At 42.3% G+C, this 25,261-nt stretch overlaps 2 protein-coding genes across 10 annotated transcripts in view; one reads left to right on the top strand and one right to left on the bottom strand.

Moving 5' to 3' along the window:
* PDGFRL (platelet derived growth factor receptor like) overlaps nt 1-6,846 on the top strand; it is a 45,825-nt gene extending 38,979 nt beyond the window's left edge. The window contains exons 5-6 of the mRNA XM_036838484.1: nt 4,710-4,849; nt 6,340-6,846. Coding sequence (XP_036694379.1) covers nt 4,710-4,849; nt 6,340-6,528 — 329 coding nt within the window. The 3' untranslated portion in view covers nt 6,529-6,846. The remainder of the gene's footprint in view (nt 1-4,709; nt 4,850-6,339) is intronic.
* Nucleotides 6,847-9,142: 2,296 nt separating this feature from the next.
* Nucleotides 9,143-25,261, bottom strand: part of MTUS1 (microtubule associated scaffold protein 1) — a 152,291-nt gene continuing 136,172 nt past the window's right edge. For all 9 annotated transcript variants that reach the window (XM_036838475.1, XM_036838477.1, XM_036838478.1 and 6 more), the window contains 7 exons: nt 19,043-19,257; nt 17,553-17,658; nt 16,049-16,122; nt 15,799-15,894; nt 12,990-13,106; nt 10,341-10,438; nt 9,143-9,787 (listed from right to left, as the gene is read on the bottom strand). In XM_036838475.1, the coding sequence (XP_036694370.1) occupies nt 9,574-9,787; nt 10,341-10,438; nt 12,990-13,106; nt 15,799-15,894; nt 16,049-16,122; nt 17,553-17,658; nt 19,043-19,257 (920 nt within the window). In that variant the 3' untranslated portion in view covers nt 9,143-9,573. The remainder of the gene's footprint in view (nt 9,788-10,340; nt 10,439-12,989; nt 13,107-15,798; nt 15,895-16,048; nt 16,123-17,552; nt 17,659-19,042; nt 19,258-25,261) is intronic.

Below are 25,261 nucleotides of genomic sequence, written 5' to 3'. Positions count from 1 at the left end.
CTCCCCCGACTTGCAGGAGAGAAAGCACCCCCACCAGCCCTGTGAGGGAGGAGAGGAGGTAGCTCCTCTTCCTGCACTCTGGTCCCTCACTGATGACTGTTCCCCCTCTGAGGAACTCTGACATGAGCCCGGTGAGTGGTCTGCGTGTGGGGTGGAGTGGTCCTGCTCAGGGACCCTGTGATGGGGTGAGTGGCCCCAGAGCTAGCTGCTCTCTGAGATGAGAATTTAGGCTCCTTCATGCCCCTTGTTCTCAGCCGTGAGACTTATTCACAAGGCCACAATCTCCAACATTCTGCTACCAAATAACCCTCTCAGCCCTCCATTCACCACCCTCCACTGCAGCCATCTCTCTCCTCCATCACAGCCAAACTCCCTGAAAGAGCCCTCCCGGTCCCCATCCGTCCTCTTCCCTCCCACATGCTCCTCAGCTTTCTCCCCTAAGCTCCACCAAAGCAGCCTTGGCTAAAGGCCCTCCCAGGCCATTAAGTCCAGCAGACAAGTTTCTGTCCTTGTCCTTCTAGATTCTACTTCGCCTACATGAAACCCTCTCTCCCCGGTCCCATTTTTTTTTCCTGCTTTCCCCACGGCCTTCTCATTCTGCTTTGCCAGCTCTTTAATTTTTTAAAAAAAATTTTTATTGGAGTATAGTTGATTGACAATGTTGTATTAGTTTCAGGTGTACAGCAAAGTGAATCAGTTATACATATACATATATCCACTCTTTTTAAGATTCTTTTCCCATATAGGCCATTACAGAGTACTGAGTAGAGTTCCCTGTGCTATACAGTAGATCCTTATTAGTTATCTGTTTTATATATAGTAGTGTATATATCTCAATCCCAATCTCCCAATTTATCCCTCCCCTTGCTTTTCCCCTGGTAACCATAGGTTTGTTTTTTACATCTATATTCTATTTCTGTTTTGTAAATAAGTTCATTTGTGCCCAGTTTTTAGATTCCACATATATAAGCGCTATCATATGATATTTGTCTTATCTGTGTCTGACTTACTTCACTCAGTATGACAATCTCTAGGTCCATCCATGTTGCTGCAAATGGCATTATTTTATTCTTTTTAATGGCTGAGTAACATTCCGTTATATATATATGTGTATCACATCTTCTTTATCCATTCTTCTGTCGATGGACACTTATGTTGCTTCCATGTCTTGGCTATTGTAAATAGTGCTGCAATGAACATCAGGGTGCGTGTATCTTTTTGAATTATGGTTTTCTCTGGATATGTGCCCAGAAGTGCGATTGCTGGGTCATACAGTAGGTCTATAGTTTTTTAAGGAACCTCCATACTGTTCTCCATAGTGGTTGTACCAATTTACATTCCCACCAACAGTGTAGGAGGGTTTCTGTTTCTCCACACCCTCTCCAGCGTTTATTGTTTGTAGACTTTTTGATGATGGCCATTCTGACTGGTGTGAGGTGATACCTCATGGTAGTTTTGATTTGCATTTCTCTGATAATTAGTGATGTTGAGCTTCTTTTTATGTGCTTTTTGGCCATCAGAATGTCTTCTTTGGAGAAATGTCTATTTAGATCTTCTGCCCATTTTTTGATTGGGTTCTTTGTTTTTTGATATTGAGCTGCATGAGCTGTTTGTATATTTTGGAGATTAATCCCTTATCGGTCAATTCATTTACAAATATTTTCTCCCATTCTGTGGGTTGTTTTTTCGTTTTGTTTATGGTTTCCTTTGCTGCGCAAAAGCTTTGAAGTTTCATTAAGTCCAATTTATTTATTTTTGTTTTTATTTTTATTACTCTAGGAGGTGAATCAGAAAAGATCTTGCTGGGATTTATGTGAGAGTGTTCTGCCTATGTTCTCCTCTAAGAGTTATATAGTATCTGGCCTTACATTTAGGTCTCTAATCCATTTTGAGTTTATTTTTGTGTATGGTGTTAGGGAGTTTTCTAATTTCATTCTTTTACATGTACCTGTCCAGTTTTCCCAGCACCACTTATTGAAGAGACTGTCTTTTCTCCATTGCATATCCGTGCCTCCTTTGTCATAGATTAGGTTACCATAGGTGCTTCGGTTTATCTCTGGACCTTCTATCCTGTTCCATTGATCTATATTTCTGTTTTTTGTGCCAGTACCATATTGTTTTGATTACTGTAGCTTTCTATAGTCTGAAGTCAGGGAGCCTGATTCCTCCAGCTCCATTTTTCTTTCTCAAGATTGCTTTGGCTATTTGGGGTCTTTTGTGTTTCCATGCAGACTGTAAAATTTTTTTGTTCTAATTCTGTGAAAAATGCCATTGGTAATTTGATAGGGATTGCACTGAATCTGTAGATTGCTTTGGGTAGTATAATCATTTTGACAATGACGTGGTATATCTCTCCATCTGTTTGTGTCATCTTTGATTTCTTTCATCAGCATCTTACAGTTTTTTGAGTACAGGTCTTTGGCCTCCTTAGGTAGGTTTATTCCTAGGTATTTTATTCTTTTTGATGTGATGGTAAATGGGATTGTTTCCTTAATTTCTCTTTCTGATCTTTTGTTGTTAGTGTATAGGAAAGCAAGAGATTACTGTGTATTAAATTTTGTACCCTGCAACTTTACCAAATTTACTGATGAGCTCTAGTAGTTTTCTGGTAGCGTCTTTAGGATTTTCTGCATATAGTATCATGTCATCTGCAAACAGTGATAGTGTTACTTCTTCTTTTCCAATTTGTATTCCTTTTATTTCTTTTTCTTTGATTGCCATGGCTAGGACTTCCAAAACTGTGCTGAATAAATGTGGCAAGAGTGGACATCCTTAACTTGTACCTGATCTTAGAGGAAATGCTTTCAGCTTTTCACTGTTGAGAATGATGTTAGCTGTGGGTTTGTCATATATGGCCTTTATTACATTGCAGTAGGTTCCCTCTATGCCCACTTTCTGGAGAGTTTATCATAAATGGGTGTTGAATTTTGTCAAAAGCTTTTTCTGCATCTGTTGAGATGATCATATCGTTTTTACTCTTCAGTTTGTTAATGTGGTGTATCATATCACATTGATTGCTTTGCATATATTGAAGAATCCTCACATCCCTGGGATAAATCCCATTTGATCATGGTGTATGATCCTCTTAATGTGTTGTTGGATTCGGTTTGCTAGTATTTTGTTGAGGATTTTTGCATCTATGTTCATCAGTGATATTGGCCTGTAATTTTCTTTTTTTGTGGTATCTTTGTCTGGTTTTGGTACCAGGGTGATGGTGGCCTCATAGAATGAGCTGAGCTGCCTCTCCCAGGTTTTAAATGTTGGGAGTTCCCCAAGGCACCTTCTTTGTCTGTCCTCATCCTCTTCCTGGGTGGTCTCAACCATAGCCATGCTCTGCTGCAAATCTATTCACTAATCACTCCCAGGGGAATGTATGTGGCCCGGATCTGGGAGTGCCAGCTTCGTGTATCCAATTCTCTCCCTAACATCTGTGCTGAGATGCTTCACAGGCCCTTCCCTGAACTCTGGGCCTTCCTCCCAGGTCTGGTTCTCCAGCTTTCCTCACCCCAGTGATGGCACTGCAGTTCCAGGGTGCAGGAGCCCGAAACACTCCCGGCTCCTCCCAGTCCTTTTGACTTATTCCATCAAATCCCCCAAATTCTGCTGTTTCTCTCCATCCTACTGCAAAGAGTTCAACTATCATCATCTCTTCCTTGGGCCAATATGAATACCTTTCCATCTGGTCTTTTCTGTGCCCATGCTTTGTCCATCTTCCACACTGTAGCTGATTATAGCTCCAGTTAAAACCATTCATTGGGTTTCTGCTTTTCCTAGAACCAAAGTCAAAACCTTCCACGTGGCCTGAAAGGTCTTCTTGCATGGCCGGCCTCTGCCCTCTCCCAGGCTTCCCCCACCTCCCCTCCGGGCCTGTCTGCTGGTGCCTCCCCCTTTTTCCTTCAGATTTTAGTTCACACATCCCTTAAGGAAGCCTTTCCTGCTTCTCAGACCATCCTGAACCTCCCCAGCACTCTGGGCTTCTCCTCCAAGTTCTTCCCACAACTCAGGTTCTAAACCAACCACACAGTGACCTGCTGAGTGTCTGCCTCTCCCACTAGAATAGAGGCCCCGAGGCTCAGAGACCACGTCTGTCTGGTTAGCTGCCATAGCCTCCACTCCCAGCACGTTGCCTTGCTCAACGCTGCTGTCAAACTTACTCGAGTGGACTGAGCCTAATGAAGAATTTTGTCTCTGAAATGCTGTGAAGTAGAAACATCACGCGCCCTTCCTACAAATGTCTCTCCCTTTGGTAGATTCAGACTCTCTCCTCTACTTCCTGAGGCCGCACACCGTCCATCTTCACCCATCAGTGGCTCTCCCTCCAGGCTGCCTTCTCTCCCTTCTACTTGCTCTGCCCCCAATCCCCTTCTTCTCCCTCTGCCTTTTTATTCTCTTCTTCTCCCTCTACCTTTTTATTCCCTTCACATGAGCTCCTGGCAGATCTTCTGGGCTCTTCTCCTCATTACAAGTGTAATGCCTGGACCAGGGGACTTCTGGATGACCACCCCGTTCTGGACCCCCAAGGTAGAGAAAGAGGAGGTGTCAGAGGAAACCAGAAGTGGTGGAGAGGGTAGGCCCGATGCTAGCTGGGGAGCTGAAGAAAGGCAGGAATGTTCCATACCTGCCCAAAGAAGAGAACACGTCTGTTGGTTTGTCTCTGCCATGGCCCCATGGATTTCATCTCACGTCCCCTGTCCCCTGCTCAATTCCAGTTCCCAGTGGTCCTCCATCAACAACCATCTTGGCATCTGCGAACAAAGTGAAGGGTGGGGATGACATCAGCATCCTCTGCACGGTCCTCGGGGAGCCGGATGTGGAGGTGGAATTCAGGTGGATCTACCCAGGGCAGAAGGTAAGCATACCCCGGCCTCAGCCAGCCGCCTTACTTGTTTTGTTCCCTACCCACCCCCAACTCACTGATATGGACCATAACTTAAGACGTATGAGAGACGTGTGCAGCTATGGTAGGGCTAAGGCTCACTTGTTTTCTCCTAAGATGTTTCAGTATATTTACAAATGGCTTTTTTTTAAGTACAGGAAAAAAGTTACTGGGTTCCCTTAGGCAATTCAGTCAATGTACTCCATGTTATTTTTCTTCATGACCCTTAAGGAAGGGGGCAGGGCATGAACAGGAAAGGAGGGCCTCCTTCCTTCACCCACAACCTCAATCTTCAATCTTAATTCTGGGTCGATTGGAGGCCAGTCTAACCTCCTTCTGGAATCCTTCAGTATTCTCCCCTATAAAAGCTGGGCCCCAGGGCAAGGAGCTCTAAGCAGACGACCACCAAGTTGGCATATAAACCCAGGCCTTCAAAAAGGTGCTGTGAGGCCGAGATCATTTTAAAATAGACTTCCCATAAAAACAACTCCAGCACATGTAGCCTCTGGGCCTGTTCTGCTCCCAAAAATAAACAGCTTTGCTACCAACATGGAATAATCCCTTTGTTGCCAGAAGAGATTTGGCCTCCTAAGATGTACTCGGTAGCCAGTACACTTCTGGTTTAAGGGCTGTGATTGGTGGAAAATAACTCCCCCTGGAGAATGGTACTTTTCTAGTACTAGGTACTTGTTTTTAAAAAGTGTTGTTCCATTTAGAAGACATTAATAATTTTCATTAGAGGTGGGTTTTTTTTACATTGCTAATTATTAGCAGAAAGGGTATTAATTTAGTAATACTATAAATATTACAATTATGTTAAACTAATCCAGAAAACACTACTTATCACCTAAGTTGGATGAAGCATCTCAAAAGTGACCATCTCACTTTCTAGAAAGACGAAGTTAAGTCACCTAGGGTATCACGTTATCCATCCTCGGTACAACTTCTCTCCCACTGTAGTCCTACGGCACATTTGACTAATCTTATGTCTCCCTCTCCCAGTCTGAACAATTAGGAGCTCGTATTCATTTACAGGGTGAGTGCTTCGGGCTTCTTTTTGACTTTAAGTTCTGTGAATAAGAACCCCTGCGCGAAAGGGTGAACGTGGGGAGTGTCAACAGGAGAGCAGTGGAAAGTTTTATCTGTATTCTTATGCCTAATACCAGTCCCACATTCTTGGAGTTCCAAAAGAATAAAATTTATATTAAGTAGAAACATTGATGAAAAGGGCAGAAAGAGAAAGCCAAACAGCATAATGAAATTCAAGACTCTGCTTGGAAAAAATGCAGCCTAAACTGACTAGACAGTGTGTCAGAGCTCCCATGAGCTGCGCATACCAAATAGTCTTTTTAGAAGCATGTGTTTTGCACTTTGAAAGGGATACTCAACAGCGGAGGATGAATGGGAGCTGTTTACAGCAGCTTGTGGTTTGTGCTTCAGCCCCTGCGGGTGTCGTTCAACAGGATGAAAGGCCCGTGACGATTCAAGACACTTGGCGGCTGATCCAGAGAGGACTGGGCCACACCACGAGGATCTCCCAGAGCGTTCTGACCCTTGAAGACTTTGAGACGGTTGACGCAGGTTATTACATTTGCACCGCTCAGAATCTCCGAGGACAGACCTCAGTAGCTACCACTGTGGAGTTTTCCTGACTTGGAAGACGAAGTATAAATGAATTGATGGAAAGCCCACTTGTGTACACAACCAGCTCCAGGGTTCTTTTGACGAGAGCTTTGCCAGAGGCTGATGTCAAGCGCCAAACCCCAGGCCCTGCCTTGTGAGTCAGACCCAGACCTCCAACCTAAAAGAAAGTCACCCGGTCTAATTATAGAAGTGTTAATTCTAACAGAAAGCATGTATTCGGACTGCTGACCTACGTATATGGGTTTCTAGTGTTTATACTAAGAAGGCCTATATGTAAACAACTTTATATAATCATTTCTATTAAACGAGCAAGTTTTTGTAAAAAAACAAAAAATGGGCTAAGTGCTCGTTTTTTAAGTTGGCTTGAAGTACATCCAGAAGGATTTTTTTGGCAGCAATGTCTGAGTCAATACCTAATATTCTCTTTGATATAACAACCACAAAATATGAGAATCTAAAAATGGAGTAATATATAGTTCAACTATACATGAACTATTGTATGATATGAAGGTATCATAAAATATGTAAACCTTTTAACTGCTGCACTCAAAAGTACTAGTTCTAGATAAAACATTCTATAAGAACCACAGCATGTGTTTTTAAAAGTTTAACTTTTGATGTAAAATAGATGCACAGATCAAGGAAGATTCAACTTCATTTAGGCTTTTTTTTTTTTTTTTACCATCTTCAAAAATATTTAGACTGTAGCTGTTCCAATTTTCTTACGTTATACAGCAGAACTTATTATTAAAGCCAGTAAAAGTTTATTTCTCAAATACACATAGCTTTGAATATAGAAAAGAAAAGCTCTAAGTCTAGCTCTGTGAGCCAAATTTCAGCCCATGACCAATTTTGTGGTTGCACTGGAAATTCCTGGGAAATAGGTTAAGAGGAGACACGATGTCAATTCCTATGCTGCTATAAACTGGGTAACACCTTGGAGAGTGAAGTATGTCAGAGGATTCAATTCTTCTATTGAATATTCCAGCATTATTTATTCGATCAAAGTAAAATACTTTCCATCACTACAAACTGAGCACAACTACAGTTGTTTACACATCTGTATTTTTATGACGTGCCAACATTTTGCATCCTAAGTGATCACATTTGGTTTGAAGATAATTTTACAGTTCCGTGTTTTGTTTCCTATCTTCTCTCCTGTTGTCTCCCATTCTCTGAAGACGTTTTACATTGTGTAAGGATCATTTCCCCAGACACCTAAATGGCATGGAGCACAGCAGGGAACAGCACGAGATTTACCATGTGCAGGGAATGGATGGCAAACCCAACTTTGGCTAAGGACATTGAGAACAACTTGGAAATGCGAGCAGAGAGATTCCAGGAGGTGGCAGTGAACCTACGTTCCCATTTATCAGAAACAAATATGGAAGGGTACACACATAATCAACGGTTGGAGGTTAAAAACTTCAGACACGATCACTAGTAAAACAAAAACAAAAAAAAACATGCATCATGAATATCAATCTGCTTTGTAGTGTATATGTAAATGTCAACTCAAAGGTCCACCTCTAGTAGCCTGAATCTGTTCTTACTATAGGGCTTATTTGTACAGCCATCAAACATCAGTAATGCTGATTAGTAAATACTGACAGCACAAGCTTGACACATGCAGGGAGACAGAGAAAGAAGCCACAGTTCTTCCTTCCACCTCCCCCAAAGTATTAGAAGTGGGGGAGGTAATAAGTGAAGTTTCGAAAAGAAATTGAAATGCAAATTGGAGAAGAATTGTACAAGCCACATTCTTCTCTCATCAGCTGGTCATTCTGCTACCTTCCCAAGGACAGAAGGATTCCTCAAAGGTACGTGGAAGTTTAGCATTATCTCCAGAGACTGTTTTGTTCTATTATCAAGGTGCTCCTATTCATCCATAAGCACTGAGTCCTATCTTTCTTAGTTCTGCTAGCCAATGACTCTTTCTTTTTCATTCTTTAATCTCTCTAGGATTTCCCAAAATTTGTACTATCGGATCCAGGCCTTGGTTTATTTGGAAAGTGGTTCAGCACCTTGAAGATGAGCTGGCTCTGGAAAAGCATATTCCTTGCCCCAGAGAAAAGTAGGAAGGAGGTAGAAGGTTTGCTTTTGTGGCTCTGGATGGGGGAGAAAGGAGAGGGGGGAATGGGGATAGTGGAAGAGAAGCAGCCAGTTGAAATCACTGAGGATAGCTCAGATCAAGATAAAAATAAGGCAGAAAGCAATCCATTGGTACTGCCCTTTCCTTATACAGATTTCTTTTTAAGCAAAATTAGGGTTCTACATTTGCTCATAGCCTGAGAAAATGGATTGTAGTATTTTACGTCCACATGGGTAAGTTTAAAAAATCTAGCTAGTTTCAGGTGACATGGCTGAACACTGAAAGGCTGCCAACAAGTTACTCCAAAAGGATGCAAAGCATGAACAGACGCGGGCAAGTCAGAGCTCTTTCTGTCTCTCCCTCTCCCCCCACGGCAAAGGGCTGAGCGGGGTTGGTGGTAAAGAATCCTCGTTCTAGCAACTATTGCTCGCTCTTCTATGGCTTTGGCAGCGATGCATACGCTGACTATTGTTCGATTAGCACATCTCCAGACAGACTCGGCAAAGGAGGCAGCATCAGACACGTGACACTCGGTTACATCCACTTCATTCACACATCCCCAGTCAGACCAAAATGTAAATCACAAGAAGGTGTCTGTGGTGAAGAACGTTACAAAGGTTATATAAATCTTTATCATCTTAACAGGCCCCTGAGAGTTTTCCCCTTTCCGCGTAGGTGAAAAAGGCAACGAACAAGATCTTCTCGTTCCGTAAGTGCTTTGTGCAACGGCGTCCACGGAGATCCATTCCGACGGCATCGCTGGGGGAGGGGTCTCCTGGACCGAGTCGGAAGCCTTCCTCCAGAGTTCTGGTCTTGTCTGGAAGGGGCCGGTTCGGGCCATGACTTTCCAGTTCTAGGGCAGGCTGTGCGTGTCAGCGAAGGTGGCTTCAGCCCCCCACTGCCACGATTGTGGGTGGGTCAGTACTGCAGAAACGCAGTCTGTCTCCAGCTCCCAGGAAGGTCATCTGGGTGAGATGCTGGGGCTGGGGAAGGAGCCGGAGTTCCGCGGCGACTGGAAGGGGATGGCAGGCGACGTGGGGGACCTCTTGGGGCTGCACAGGTCCCCGTTGTGCAGCTTCCACAGCAGCTCCTCGTTCTCCATGGAGAGGCGCTTGTTGACTTTGGACTCCTTCTCCAGCGACTCTTGCAAGACGGCCTGCTCCGTGGAAAGTTGCCTGGAAGACAAAAAAAAAAAAGCCAGAAATCCTGTGACTCTGAATTGCTTTTTTCTTTTTTTTTTAAAGGTTGAAAAAAATCTTACTATTTTAAATTTGAGAGCCCCAAATGATCTCTTTGGAATAAAAGGAGCTACTATGCGTGGGTACTGGGCTGGCAGAGAAACCCGGGAAGTGTGACCTAGAGCCAAAGAGAAAGCTGCACTTTGGGGCAATTTCATAGTAGGGTGAGTGACGCTCCCACAGCTATGCTGCATGTCTTAAGACCCTCGTACGTGTTGGTGTGTTTCCTGTTTGGCCTTGTGGTGCTCTTTCTCTGAAAGGGAAGGGAAGGGAAGGCTTGCCCGCTGAGGACTCAGCCTTTGGTCCAGGCCACTGTGGTAAAGGCACTAAATGCTACAATCGTATTTTTCCGGATAGAAATCAGAACCTCATTAACTATCCGCTTCTGTTGCATTTCCAGGAGGGGCATGGGTGGAGTGTGGTGAGACAGTAACACTCGATGTTCGAGGAAGGGAGGAGCTCGGGGAAAATAGGACAGTTTTATTTTTACCTTGAAATTGCCATGTGCTTGTCCATCCGCGCTTTTAGTTCTTCATTCTCCTGCTGGAACCGCTTCAGTTTGTCCACCAGTGCTGTGTTGTTGTCCACCTTGGTGTCAACAAGAGGACCAACATTTACACATTATAGATTACATAAAGCCCCTTATTTCCCTAAGGTACCTACCTTCCTGACACCAGCACACACTGGAGAGACTTAATTCGGGAAAGTTGAATAGTATGTTGACTGTCTCTACACTGACGCGCAGCAAAACAGAGCACGTGGATATTACTTTTTAAAGGTCTGCCAGGCCGCGTGAAAATGGACAAACCCAGGGGGTTAGTGATTTGTTCAAGTTCACATGGTTTTAGAATTCCCAAGAATTGGCGCCCTGCCTTTGGCAACCCTGGGGGCTGTGCCTCTTTCAGTTTCAAGGTGATAAACACTGGCTGCCTAGCGGCCGTTTTCTTTATCAGAGGCACTACAGCTTCTTGTGGTAAATTCTGAAAGGAAAAAAGAATCCCACATTTGATGAAAATTCAGTTCGTGGCAATGTTTAATATGACTTTAATCATGGTCTCCCGGTTACGCTTCAGCGTTTACCTCCGAGTGGCCACATAAAGCAATCCACAGAGCTCTATAGCGCCTTAGAATAAACAAGTGACACTACAGAAAGCATTCCTCTTTAGTTGAACTAAAGATACGTTTGTTTGCCTATGGCTCGCCCAGGCTAAACTTTCAAACTGATCAGTTGACAGATTGAAGGATAAAAGCCCAGAAGACGTTGAATCAGTTGATGAATTGCCAGTTACATCCCTGCTTACTTTCTAAAGGTAAGATTTTATTACTTGCTCCGGAGGCAACATCACAGCTCTGTCAGAATTCATTCTAAGTCCCTGTCACTGCTGCCCGTGACTAAGCTACCGTCACTCTGGCTCTTAGTTTGCAGTCCTACTGTTCTTAACATCTTATTATCCAGAAAAAGCTTAGGCCAAGCCAACCAAGTGAAATATCCAAAAAAAAAAAAATGTGACTAGCGTGTAAGAAAAAGGGGGCATTGGAATTTCCAGGAAGTATAAAGGAATTTAAGATAAAAACATGAGGTGGGAAAATCTGGAATTAAAGACTGTGGGTAGGAATTAGCCTTAAAATATTAATCTCATCCAATTCCTCATTTTACTGGAGAGGAAACTAGCCCTGAAAGTTCGCTCTTAGAGCTAATTATCAGCAGAGCTAGTTTTACACTGAGAAAGCCTCCTTGCTTTCTAAGTGTCTGTCTTATTTTCAACAAAGGCCTGGAGCTTACAAATAAACAAGGTAACAGTGGGTTTACCTGTCGCTGTATTAACCCCTTCTTCTGCATATACACCATGCCATGCTGACTAATCTCTTGGGCATGGCAAGGGACAGAAATACTTGTGGATCAACAAAGGTCAAGACATATGAGTAATTTTACAGCAGAGTCTGTTCTTACTGCACCTGATGGTTTGAAGAGTTTTGATGTGTGCATGGCATACGGGGCAACCAATTATTAACAGGATTATCTGAGTCACTGTTGCTGGCCACATTGGCAGTCATGAGACCTGATACAACAGGATGACCTTTGGCAGGAACTGGTGTATATACTAGGTTGGGCCCATTATTAGACCATGAGTTCTTTCCTTCCTTTACAAAAAACAAAACTTCCTGGTCATTCAAAGTGCCCATCTATCCACATGGGGGCTTAGCTCTTACCTCCCTTGATAGGTAATAGTCTCTCGAAGAAAACCAAACACCAAAACCCAAACAAACAAACTAATGATGAGTGACTTCCATGCCCCGCTACTGTCCAGGGCTGGTTTGGGTTTGAATTGAGGTACTTACTCAACACTGAGTCGCCCAGAATTAGGGGGAGAAGGAACAAGCAGTGCGAGGGGCCTGGCACAGTCACAAGTGGTGCACAAAGTACAGCAGTGGCTGGGAACACCTGTGCTGCCGCGGCAAGCCCTGCAGGCTTGGCTAGACTCCTGGCTCTCAGCAGTCGTGTTCCAGGGCTGGACCAAGGCTCACACAGCACTGGGCTCGCTGCTCACACACACAGTCCTGGATGGACTCGTCACATGCTAACGTCTGCTAACGTCAGTTCTGTCCTAGAGGCCGCAAACTAAACTTTATTCATATTTTGCATAGTGCTGGCTACTTGTACAACCGGATTAATTTTATAAAAGGGCAATTCTTTTATCACAGTCTAATTCACACGAAGCAAGATGAAGAATTTAGATAGCAAGATTCAATTGCTCTGATGGAATTAATTTATGTACTCAACAGTTTTGAGCAAAAGAAACCCACCCAGAGGTGGTGGTATATTAAAGGACAGCTTTTACATTATTTAAAAATTCTTCTTATGCAGGTGGATACTCCCAGACCACTGAAACGGGAGACACTTGCCTGTTGTCATTTTTCCAAACACTGAATGCTACCTTACACGTTCCTTGAAAAGAATATTCTAGAAGGTAGCAATGAATAAGCCTTAAGCTGACATGGAAAAGAAAGTTTAACCTCTTCTACCTCTCCTATGTTTCCTATCTTTAAATAGCAATTAAGAGAATTCCACAGGTCTAGTTCAGAGGCCGGTTCCTGTGCCTCAGGTATTACCCCGTTTAAGGTTCTGAATGAAATGTACCAGTTTCTCCATTTTCATTAACTTGATGTCCTGTTGGTGCAGCTTCTCATTCTTGATCTCTAAAACAGCTTTCAGGCTTTCTAACTCTTGCTCCAGATACATGATCTGAGGGTTTTTCTGGAAAACACACAGCAGAATATGGCTGTGACTGATCATTTAACACAGTCACATGGTTCAAACTCTTAATATAAAGACATTTGATTAGATTTAGAAGTTAAACAAAGTAGCAAGAGACATCAACCTTCTTACAGCAGTTTCAAAGAAAGGTGAAAAGAAGGGTTAAGATATTTTTAACTTCAAAGTCTTTGGTCTTAAGAATGAAATAAAACATTTCACATTTGAAAACAAACATTTCACTCACTTATCATTAACTTAATATGAAAAAAACATTGGTAGCACCAAATATTTTATTGGAAGTAAGAGGAAAAACCACAGCTTACAATACAAAACAGAACTCTGGCTAGAGAGTACGCAATTCCAAGTCCTGGACAGGTGTTTGGGGGGGAGAAAGGGAACAATAGTTCTCTCTATCCAAAGTCGGTAACTCATGAGGAATGAAGGGGCAGTGCGTTTATTGGGCTCTCTGGAAAATAAGAGGAATGGCAATCACGTGCTGAGTCTTTTGGACGTTCGCTACGATGGGACAAGGTTGGCCCGGCCATACTTCTAGAGCAGGATTAACACCCCATCATTTTGTGACACCCGAACACCTCCATGGCACAGAGCACGTGCACTACGAAAAGTCTATGCAAGATAAACACTATGTAAGGGGAGATCATCCTCTGAGAGCACGAGACCAGGGGGGATTCCCCAACTCCTTGCTTTAATTATTGAAATTCAAGTGAACCTTCCAAAATGCATGACACAAGCTAAAGGCACAAAATCTATTGATCTGGGGTTCAGCGAGGGAATTTCTCAGACAAGAGTCAGTGGTGTTGATCATCAAAACTATCCTCCCGGACAGCGGTTAATGCTCTGGAGCAACCCTTAGGGAGAATCAGGGAAGGTGCCCTTGGGGATCACTTAAACCCCTAACTTCGCAGAAGGGGACAGAATTCCACAGCTCAAGCGACCTACCTGCTCAGGGCCCGAAAGTGCTAGGATGGCCACCAACTCCAGAGCTCTTCCAAAAACTTCCTACATTTCATATACTGTGATCCTTTTACATATGAATTTTTTAAACCATAAAGAGAGCAAATTCCATCTTGCTGATTTTTAAAGTCAGAGCGCGTGCAGCCTCCCTCCCACTGCACCTTTTCCTACTTCTCTGCCCACCTGGCCCTTTCTCCCTCACTCTCATACACGCTCTTTTCCCACAACCTGGGCAGGCTTAGGTGGGGTAAGGAAGGCATGAGATAGTCCTGCTTTCCTCAACCTGTTTCCCTTCTGAACTTTTTCAGGAGCTTCTGCAGGATCAGGAAGCTCTTTAAAAGCTTTCCCTGAACCAAGATTTACACCCTGCATGGGAAGTCTATAGATTTCTTTTGCAATCGAATTTTTCTAAGAATCTTCCAGAATAAATAGCTTTGAAATTTCATTGAATAGGACCTCATCCAATTGCATTCAAATGTCTAGAGGGTCTCTCAATGACATATCAGCAAAAGAGCTCACTGAGGGACCCAGGTACTTCGAGAGTTGCGACAGGTCTTAAATGGCACAAAAGCTCTGCTTCTGCAGCCCCAGACACAAATACATGGAATGAAAAGACAGAAGCAGCCCCCATCCCCCCGCCAAAAAAAGTTGGGGGGATGCAGAAGGAGTAAGGATACAAGTTGCAAGAGAAAGTTGAGTTTACCAGAGAAATTTGTCGTTTTCCAAAGTGAGGACTGGACTTCCCTGGTGGCACAGTGGTTAAGAATCCGCCTTCCAATGCAGGGGACACGGGTTCGAGCCCTGGTCCGGGAAGATCCCACATGCCGTGGAGCAACTAAGCCCGTGCACCACAACTACTGAAGCCCACAACTACTGAAGCCTGCGCACCTAGAGCCCGTGCTCCGCAACGAGAAGGCCGCGCACCACAACGAAGAGTAGCCCCCGCTCGCCGCAGCTAGAGAAAGCCCATGCACAGCAACGAAGACCCAACACAGCCAAAAATAAACGTTTTTTAAAAAGTGAGGATTATTCATACAATGAAATATTGTTCAGCCATAAAAAGGAATGAAATGTCTGTACCTGCTACAATATGCACGAAACTTGAGAACATAAGCTGAGGGAAAGAAGCTGACACAAAAAGCCGCATATAGCACAATTTCATGTCAATGAAATCTCTAGAACAGGTACATGGATAGAAACAGAAAGGAGACTGGTGATCCTGTAGGGTTAGGGAGTTTGGGGGGCGAGATGGGGAATGACCGCTAAAGGGTGCAGGGTGTTTTTTGTGGGGGGAGGTGATAAAAATGTTCTGTAATTAGATCCTGGTGACCAAGGTATAACCTGTGAACTGCTGAATTGTATATTTTACAAGGGTGAATATCATGGTATGTAAATTATATCTCAATATAGCAAGTTAATTAAAAAATGAAGTCTTTACATAAAACCTTGACCCTAATTGATAGTTTTCCTGTCTTCCTGTAGGTATTAGCTTAGATCACTTGCAATATATTGGATTTCAGCTGTTATGTAAGTTTTTAGAATTAAAAAAAAAGACACCAGTAGCAGCCACTTTATATGGTTTAAAAATCATACTGCAAGATATGAAAAAGATTCCAAACCCATACTATTTCTCTAGCTGCTGAACACTTAACTGACTCTAAAAGACAGCTAAGCAGAAGAAAAATTCATTAGTGATGGGGGAGCATACACAACTTACTAAATTTGCTTTCTCTCTTGATATTCTTTTTTGTTCTTCTGATTTCAACTTTTCATTTAAAGTGTCATTTTCACTCTTCAAACCATTGATTTGTTTCTAAAACACAAACAGTGAAATGTGGAACATAAGTAAACAAGCGGGCCCCAGAAACGTTGCAAATGTGCACAGAAACGTACCAAAACCACACAAGCCTCGAGAATGATGATGGGGGGGTGGGCAGGAGGGGTGGTGGTGATTGAGATTTACCTACCTCTAGTGATTCCTGCTTCTCGTAAAGCAAATCCTCAAGTGACTTCTTTTCCATTTCATGGCTTTTCTTGATCTCTGGAAGTGATATTTTTTTGAGTCAATAACATCCAACAAGATCACTGTATTCTACAGTCATTAAAGCACATGGATTCAACAGTTGATTATGAGGCACTGAGCCTACGTTACTTTATATTTGTATGGTACTTTTGTACAAATTAAACTACTTGTTCTCAAATTAGCCCATGAGGTGAGTAGGGCAGATAATTCCCATTTTATGAATGAGAACATAGAGGCCCAGAGAGGCCAAAAGACCTCAGGGAACAAAGAGCACGCCTGGGGGGAGTGGGGATGGGGGCGGTCAGACACTGGCCTTCAGACTCCTGGGCAGGAGGCCCTGTGCTCTGTTCCAGTTGCCCTTCACGAACCATCAGAAGTCTCAAATTAAACCCATCTCCAGCAGGAAGGAAGAAAAACAACGTTTACCCAACATCTACCCTGGGCCAGTCACTTTTACATGTTCTCATCTCTGACCTCACACAACAAGTCTGTTTTTCTGATGAGAAGGCCCTTGACAAAGTTCACAGGGTCAGTTCTCACCACATGTCCATATGTTTCTCTGTAGATGCAATGGGTTCGGTGTAACAACTTCAGCTACATGGGCACTTATCTTCTGTAAAAAATGGCTTCTTATTCTTTTATTTCAACCCTTCCAATCATGATGAAATAATAAAACACATCTTTTTATTCAACAAATGCCATCTACATTTCACAGCAGTGCTGGTATGCAGAAGTGCCTGGAACGGATCCTTCACCTTGGTCAGGATATAAACTGACACTTTCAACTTCCCAGGATCTGAAGTGGTCAAGCACAACTATTACCAAAAGGGCCTTAAAGTTCCTTAAAAGTTCATTCTATTCCCTAAAAGGGGGACTTCCCTGGTGGCACAATGGTTAAGAATCTTCCTGCCAATGCAGGGGACACGGGTTCAAGCCCTGGTCCGGGATGATCCCACATGCCGTGGAGCAACTGAGCCCGTGCACCACAACTACTAAGCCCGTGCTCTAGAGCCCGTAAGCCACAACTACTGAGCCCACGTGCCACAACTACTGAAGCCCGTGTACCTAGAGCCCGTGCTCCGCAACAAGAGAAGCCACCGCAATGAGAAGCCCGCACACTGCAACAAAGAGTAGCCCCTGCTCACCACAACTAGAGAAAGCCCACGTGCAGCAATGAAGACCCAACACAGCCAAAAAATACATTAAAAAAAACAAAACAAAACTATATTTCCTAAAAGGCTGGCATTTGTAACAAACTATTATTTGCATCCTTAGGGGAAAGGGGATCTCCTCACAATGAACAATGCAAAAAGAAACCAAAAAACACTCCAAACTGAATACCACAGGGTATTCTCTAGAGGGGAAAGTTATGAATCATTTCCGTTTTAAAACATATCATGCTGTTCCACTAGCTCTTATTCTATTTCAATAGAAAAAAGCATTCTTGCCTGAAAGGGAGGTTTCATAGGCCTTCTTTAGCAAGTCTATTTTCTCTGAGTGGCTTGCTTCAATTTCCAACTTTGAGGTTTCATGGGCAGCACTTAAGTTGTCAAACTATAAGAAAAAAACCAAAACAAGACAATAGTTTACCAGTAAAAAGTCCTAAGGTGAATAATAAGCAGCAGCATTAGGAAATCTGACACCTGAGCTTGCATTCAAGTCGAAGGCCTACCAGACACATGTAAAGAACAACCCATTGGGGTTTGCCAGCCCCCATGCCCCACTCCACCCTGCCTCAGGAACACGACACGCAGCTCTCCAGGTTCATGGATGGAAAGGGCTGAGTCCACCATACGGAACGAGGATACGTTCCACGGTGACAGGACCATACAAGCTCTATGCCTGTCATGCTGGCCTCTATATTCTCGGTCCCTAGCACATGCCTGGCATATAGTCGGCACTGTGTAAATATCAGCTAAATGAAAAACTGATTTTAAATGGGAACAAGGAAATTAAAGAGAGGTTTAGGATATACTATTAAGTGAAAAATACGAGTTATTAAACAAGAGCCATTTTCAAAAAGAAGAAGAAATGCAAGCCAATGTTTTAGCAGCACCAGAATGTTTGCAAAGGGATTATTTCTAGGTAGTAGGATAAAGGGATGTTTTATTTTTTAAAGTATACCCGAAAAGAAACAAAAACGCTAATTTGAAAAGATACATGCACCCCAATGTTCATAGCATTATTTATAATTGTCAACATATGGAAGCAACCTAAATGTCCATCAACAGATGAATGGATAAAGAAAATGTGATACACTATATATATATGGACCACTACTCAGCCATAAAAAAGAATGACATTTTCCATTTGCAGCAAAATGGATAGACTTGGAGAGCCATTATGCTAAGTGAAATAAGACAGAGAAAGACAAATACTGTATGATATCACTTATACGTGGAATTTTAAAAAATACAACAAACCAGTGAACATAACAAAAAAGAAGCAGACTCACAGATATAGAGAACAAACTAGTGGTTACCAGTGTGGAGAGGGAAGGGGGAGGGGCAAGACAGGGGTAGAGGAGTAAGAGGTACAAACTATTAGGTATAAAACCAGCTACAAGGATATTGTACAACATGGGGAGCACAGCCAATATTTTATAATAACTATAAATAGAGTTATAATCTTTAAAAATTGTGAATCACTATATCGTACACCTGTAACATATAATCTTGTACAGCTATACTTCAATTAAAAAAATTTTTTTAAAGGGTTTTAAATTTTATCTTTTTTTCTTCTGATCTTTCACTCAACGTATGTACATTGCTTTGATCATAAAAAATTTAAACTTTTCATTTATTTAAATTTTAAAGAAGTTCATCAAGGGATGTCCAACAAAGAGAAGGTCATCAAAGGAAGGCCATCATCAGACAACAGTTAGAATTCAAATTGATAGCCATGGCCAAGCACATGCTCAGGTTCTGAAAGCACAGACCTGCTCCTGTAACTGAGTTTTGTACTTCTCTGCTTCTTCGATGTAGATATTCTGAAGCTTTTCACACTCCCCGGTGTAAAATTCTTTAAGCCGATTCTCCAGCTCTGTTATATCAGTCTGGTGCTGGTGGTTTAGCTTCTGGACAAATCCTTCATAAGCTATTTGCAACTCATTCCTGGCTTTTTCTAACTTCTCACAGGTGGTTGAAGCAGTGACTGAAAAGAGATGGAAAAAGAAAAGGGAAAATGACACTTAACCTGCTAAATGTCCTAAATTCATAACATTCACACACAGATGTGATGACTCTGGAAGCATAAACACAGGGCTCTCAGAGTACTCAATTCTCTTAGGACCAGATTTTCAAACATAATAGTATAGAAGTGAACGATAAAAGGGAATGAGAGGAAATGGTCTCTGGCAGCAAAAAGCCAATTGTCTATCAAGCAGTAAGAGAAGTCCTTGAGCAGAGCCAGGTTCCCAAGTGAAGAGCACCCTTTCACATGGTGAACAATCAGTGCAGGGGCTGTAACGAGAGGAGGCTCTGATTGGCCGAGGCATCTCTAAAGCGGGCCCGCCACTAGAGGAGGCAGCTGAGATGTAGAAGGAACGGGTAAGACCAGAGAGAAGCAATAAATAGACTTTAAGCTTGTATGCAGTTGGAGCGAATTTAAACTCGTTACTTCAAAAATACAGTAATAAAAACAAAATACTGGAATATATTGAACACAAATCACCAGAACATAAAAACTTTAGGAAAAATACATTGAGGAGCTACAATATAATGTAAATATATTGAAAGGTTAACATTTTTAAAAGGCAAAGTAATTTGATAAACATAAAATCAGAGCATCCTAACTCTTCAGTACCACTACCAAAACCAGAAGTACTAACAATACCTTGCAGAACTTGCATATAAACACATACCCACACACACTATAATAAATCCTGAAAGAAATGGGACAAAATATATGCAAATGAAGCAACCGACAAGGGATTAATCTCCAAAATATACAAACAGCTCATGCAGCTCAATATCAAAAGTACCCAAATAACCCAATCAAAAAATGGGCGGAAGGGGACTTCCCTGGTGGCGCAGTGGTTAAGAATCCACCTGCCAATGCAGGGGACACGGGTTTGAGCCCTGGTCCGGGAAGATCCCACATGCTTTGGAGCAACTAAGCCTGTGAGCCACAACTACTGAGCTTGCGCTCTAGAGCCCGTAAGCCACAACTACTGAGCAACTACTGAAGCCCATGCGCCTAGAGCCCAGTCTCTGCCACAAGAGAAGCCACTGCAATGAGAAGTACACGCAGCGCAACAAAGAGTAGCGTCCACTCACCACAACTAAAGAAAGCCCACACGCAGCAACGAAGACCCAAGGCAGCCAAAAATAAAAAAAAAAAAACAAAACAAAAACTAAATATAGAACTACCATATGACCCAGTAACCCCACTCCTGGGCATATACCTGGAGAAAACCACCATTCAAAAAGATACATGCACCCCAATGTTCACTGCAGCACTATTTACAACAGCCAAGACATGGAAGCAACCTAAGTGTCCATCAACAGAGGAATGGATAAAGAAGATGTGGTACATATATACAATGGAATATTACTCAGCAATAAGAAAGAATGACATAATGCCATCTGCAGCAACATGGATGGACCTAGAGATTGTCATACTGAGTGAAGTAAGTCAGACACAGAAAGATAAATATCATATGATATCGCTTATATGTGGAATGTTAAAAAGAAAATGGGTACAAATGAACTTACAAAACAGAAGTAGAGTCACAGATGTAGAAAACAAATCTATGGTTATCGGGATGGTGGGGGAGGGATAAATTGGGAGATTGGGACTGACATATACACACTACTATATGTAAAATAGATAACTAATAAGAACCTGCTGTATAGCACAGGGGACTCTACTCAATACTCTGGAATGGCCTACATGGGAAAAGAATCTAAAAAAAGTGGATATATGTATATATATAACTGATTCACTTTGCTGTACACCGGAAACTAACACAACATTGTAAATCAACTATATGCCAATAAAAATTTTTTAAAAATCCTGAAAGAGCTCTATCATTTCTTGGGAAGCCTGACTTTGGACTTCTGCAGCCTTCCTGTACTGATGTTAGATATGGGGGAAAGGAGTGCTACTCTGTCTGTAAGGAGGATGCATGTTCTCAACACCCCAGAGTGCCCATGGATTCATGCAAAATGGGTACTGGTAAGTCTGTTTATTATAAAGTAATCCTTATGTCTCGTTTGGTAAGGAATATGTATTTCTGGAGTAGTGGAAGGAAAAAGATTGTTTTAGGGAGGAGAAGAGGATAGTTTAGATCAACGATTATTCTGACCTAAGTAGTGGGAAATTGGCTGGCTCCTGGGATGAATTTCGGGCAATGACGTAGACTTGTTTTCTTGGGAATATGCCACATGGCAGTAGAAATACCAGCCCACACTTGTCCCATATCAGTATTCCTTCAGAAGTAAAATAAGTCATATTGAAATAACGACAAGCATAGTGTCTGCTAAAGAGAACCCTTAAAATTCAAATAAACCCACAAATGTTTACTGAACTAACAGTAAAGGCAAAAACAAAGCAAGAACTACTACCCTGATATCGAGGGTAAGAACTGTATTCCACGATGAGCAATGGGGAGCCGGCACAGTGCACCTTGGGAACTAGAACATTCCCAAGGCAGAAAAGTTGGGGAGAAGACTCAACAAGGCAGATGTAGGCGAGATTATAGAGATCATTAACATCACCGACAGCTCAGGCCTTTGGGACTCTGTTTGGGAAGTTATTTTTTTCTTTAAAAGAATTTATTAAAAGATGATGGCCAGGCCGATTGCTACAGAATACCCTCCTCATATCACTACTTATTTATCAAAGGAGGAAACAGTGATTCACGACGGCAAATGTTAGCCAAAGAAGTAAACGTATTCGCTTCCACTGCCTTTCCAAAATAATACAAATAAAATTATAGGGCCACAAGCCTCCTTGTGTGAATTCCATGTTACAGCTCTATATGAAAGAAGGCAGTAGAAAACTATTTGCGAGCAGTCAATAAAGGAATCAAAATAGCTTTTCTAGTCAGAGAAATCTTGATTTCACACAGGTTTCTGACTTAATTCCCTCAGGATTTCAGATAACAGCAAAGTAAAAAACAAAACAAACAAAAAATTCTAGCTCATCTGAATGCTCATATTTGAGATAAAATGTCTAAGTGAACCAAAAACTAGATGAGCTTCCGTGTGGAAGTTAGCAGTATGCTACACCTGCTGGATTTCAACACATCTTCTTGTAATCAAAGACTGTCAGTCTGAATGTGTAACTGTATAACTTTAAAATCAAAAAGGATAGATGGAAATCCTCTCACATTGGCGGCCGGACAAGGTGTTTCCTCTTTTTTTTTTTTTTTTTTTTAAAGAAGCTTAAATAGTGTTTGATTTTGTTGGCCACTGTGCGGAGGTAAAGGGAGGACAGGAGGGAAGGAAGGGTACAGGGAAAAAAAAATGGGTCGGACGGGGGAGCGGTGGTTACTGCTGTTAGGACAACAGTCCCAGGGCAGGCCCGGCCCCAGGTGGTGACATCAGCCTGCAGCTGTGCAGGAACAGCTGGGCTGAAGTGATCCCTCACACAAATGGCTCTACGTTGAGTTAATGGGCCTGGGCTCCTGGGGAAGCACTTATCTGGCATAAAGACTCATGAAATACTTTTCTAAGGGACACACATGTCAACGCTGTATCAAGGGTTCTCAGTACCCCTGTTGGCTGGACACACTGGTGGGGAGAATCAGGGACACCAGCCCGGGGCTGCAGTCCTGGACTTTTCCTTGTACTTATTTCAATTTAGGAGCGATTTCTATGCCACCTGGGCTCTTACTCCTGTTCTCAGTTTTGTCTCTTCCTTGCTTATTCTCCAGAATTCCACTCACTCTCAGTCAATTAATCAAACACCCAAGACAGCCAAAATCAAACACAAATCTTTCAGAATTCGGACTAAGCAAGGAGTTTTCGCACAGTGTTAGGCGATACTGTTTTCATGAAGTTAGGGCACAGATGCAAAATCCACAGAGTACAAAGTAGTCCTTTTGTCCTTGCTGTTTTAATCATTCTATTAGGTAATTTTTAAAAGCATGTCTGTGATAAAGGACACCAAAGAGACCACTGCCTGCAGAAAAATTGATGGATTATCATTTTTGTGCCCATATTGGTAAAATGCAGAAGCCCTCTCCAGCAATCTATTAATTAAAATGAGAAACAGAGTTTTCAGAATTAAGAAGCAAAAGAAAGAAACCAACTCATTTACAAGATCAGCCCTAAAACATAAGGCCACATTACAAGCTGGAAGTTGACATTTCAACCTGAGATGAACCAGGCCTTAGAAGAATTCGAGGCCAAGGACAGAACAGGAATAACAGAGGGACACTCCCCTGACAATTTAAAACATGGATAACTAAGCAAGGGAAAAATATTTCAGAAGTGGTGAAATGCTTGAAATTTTTCCTTTTCGATTATTTGGATGACATCTACAGAAGGCCCAATGCCAGAATCAAATGTAACCTTGAGAAGAGAACTGGCTTCGTCCTGGGTCCTTCAGCAGTTTTCCCCAGGAGTGAAGTACAGCCATTACCTAATTGGTCCTGGTGGCCTTTCCTAAGAGGAAGAGGTCAGATTTTTATTATTTCCATCTCATGGAGACCAATTTCCCTTTGGTGACTGATAAATGTACTGTTTACAATGAAAAACATTACACAACCATGGCCCTAAATTGTTAGTATTCTTTTGAAACGATACACGGCTTTCTTAATTTTTATATCTGAGTAGCAGGTTTCATCATGAGACAACTGGAAATACTTTAATTCTCAGGAACATAAATAAATGTCTTAACAGAATAGAGCTAAATACTTAGGTTCAAATCTCAGCCACACCACTTACCTGCTATGTGATTTGAGCAAATGACTTAAGCTTTCTAAGCCTGAACTTCCTTATTTTTAAAATGGTGCTAATATTAGTGCCTTCCCTGCAGGATTAAATAGAATATATGTGAAGCGCTTGGCCGGTGCCTGACCAGAGTTAAGTATGCAACAAATGTTACTGTTATTATTGCTAGCTTTGCCAAAGCCCACCTTCAAATGTGTCCGAAGAGTCCTAAAAGTCATGCTTGGGGGAGAGGGGTGTCCATGACACAATGTGACAGTTACAAAGATGCACTGCTCGTCTAGTATTCAAAGAAGGTAAACACACACACACACACACACACACACACGAGGATAGGGTACACATCCACCCCAAACCTTCACTTTCTAATACTGCTGTTCTTGACATTATATGCAATAGAATTTCCCCAACTTTTAGGTAATTTTATCTAAATTGGACATAAAATATGAAAAGAGAAAAAAGAAAAAGAAAACTAGGGAGGTAAGGTCACTCAGAAGATCATGCAAAGTTTCACGATGCCACACAAGAGTTCGTGACCGAAAGAAGAGACAAACAGGAAAGCAAGATGACTTCATTCCCCAGCTGTACACCCACACTCTCCCTAGACGCTTCCAGCAGGCCTGCTGTGGGTGCCAGCCCTTCCTTGAGCAGGGTTCCCTTCTCTGCACCATCCAGGAGGGCAATGAGGTGTCTGGTCCAGCCTCTCCTGCCTCCTCTGGGTCTCTCTCAGTCTCTCTCTCTGGCCACCTCACCTGCTTTTATTTCTGGGCACCTCTCCACTCCTTCCTTTAACAGCACACACTTCTCAGGGCAGACATGCTTTTTAAAAAAAGCAACTTATAATTATGGAATAATTTTAGATTGATAGAAAAGGTACAAAGAGACAGTACCAAGAGCTCCCGTATACTCTTCACCTAGGTTCCCCGGATGTTACCATGTTATGTAAAGCCAGGACATTTGTCAATACGAAGGTTTTAACGTTGAAGCAATACTATTAACTCTACTACAGACTTTATTCCAATTTCACCAGTTTTTCTACTAATGCCCCCCCTTTTTTAAGAATAAACTTTTTTAGAATAATTTTAGATTTTCATAAAACTCGTAAGGATAGAATAGTTCCTGGATACCTCTCTCCCAGTTTCCCCTAACTTTAACTTTAACTTTCTTTCTGTTCTAGGCTCCAACCCAAGATAGCGACCTGCATTTACTCATCACATTTCCTTCGTCTTCTCTAATCTGTGAATGTGTCTTTCCTTGCT

The sequence above is a fragment of the Balaenoptera musculus genome, chromosome 21 (genome assembly GCF_009873245.2).
Source record: "Balaenoptera musculus isolate JJ_BM4_2016_0621 chromosome 21, mBalMus1.pri.v3, whole genome shotgun sequence".
Lineage (NCBI taxonomy): Eukaryota > Metazoa > Chordata > Mammalia > Artiodactyla > Balaenopteridae > Balaenoptera > Balaenoptera musculus.
The sequence above is the reverse complement of the archived record's forward strand: the minus strand, read 5'-3'. Positions and strand labels throughout refer to the sequence as shown.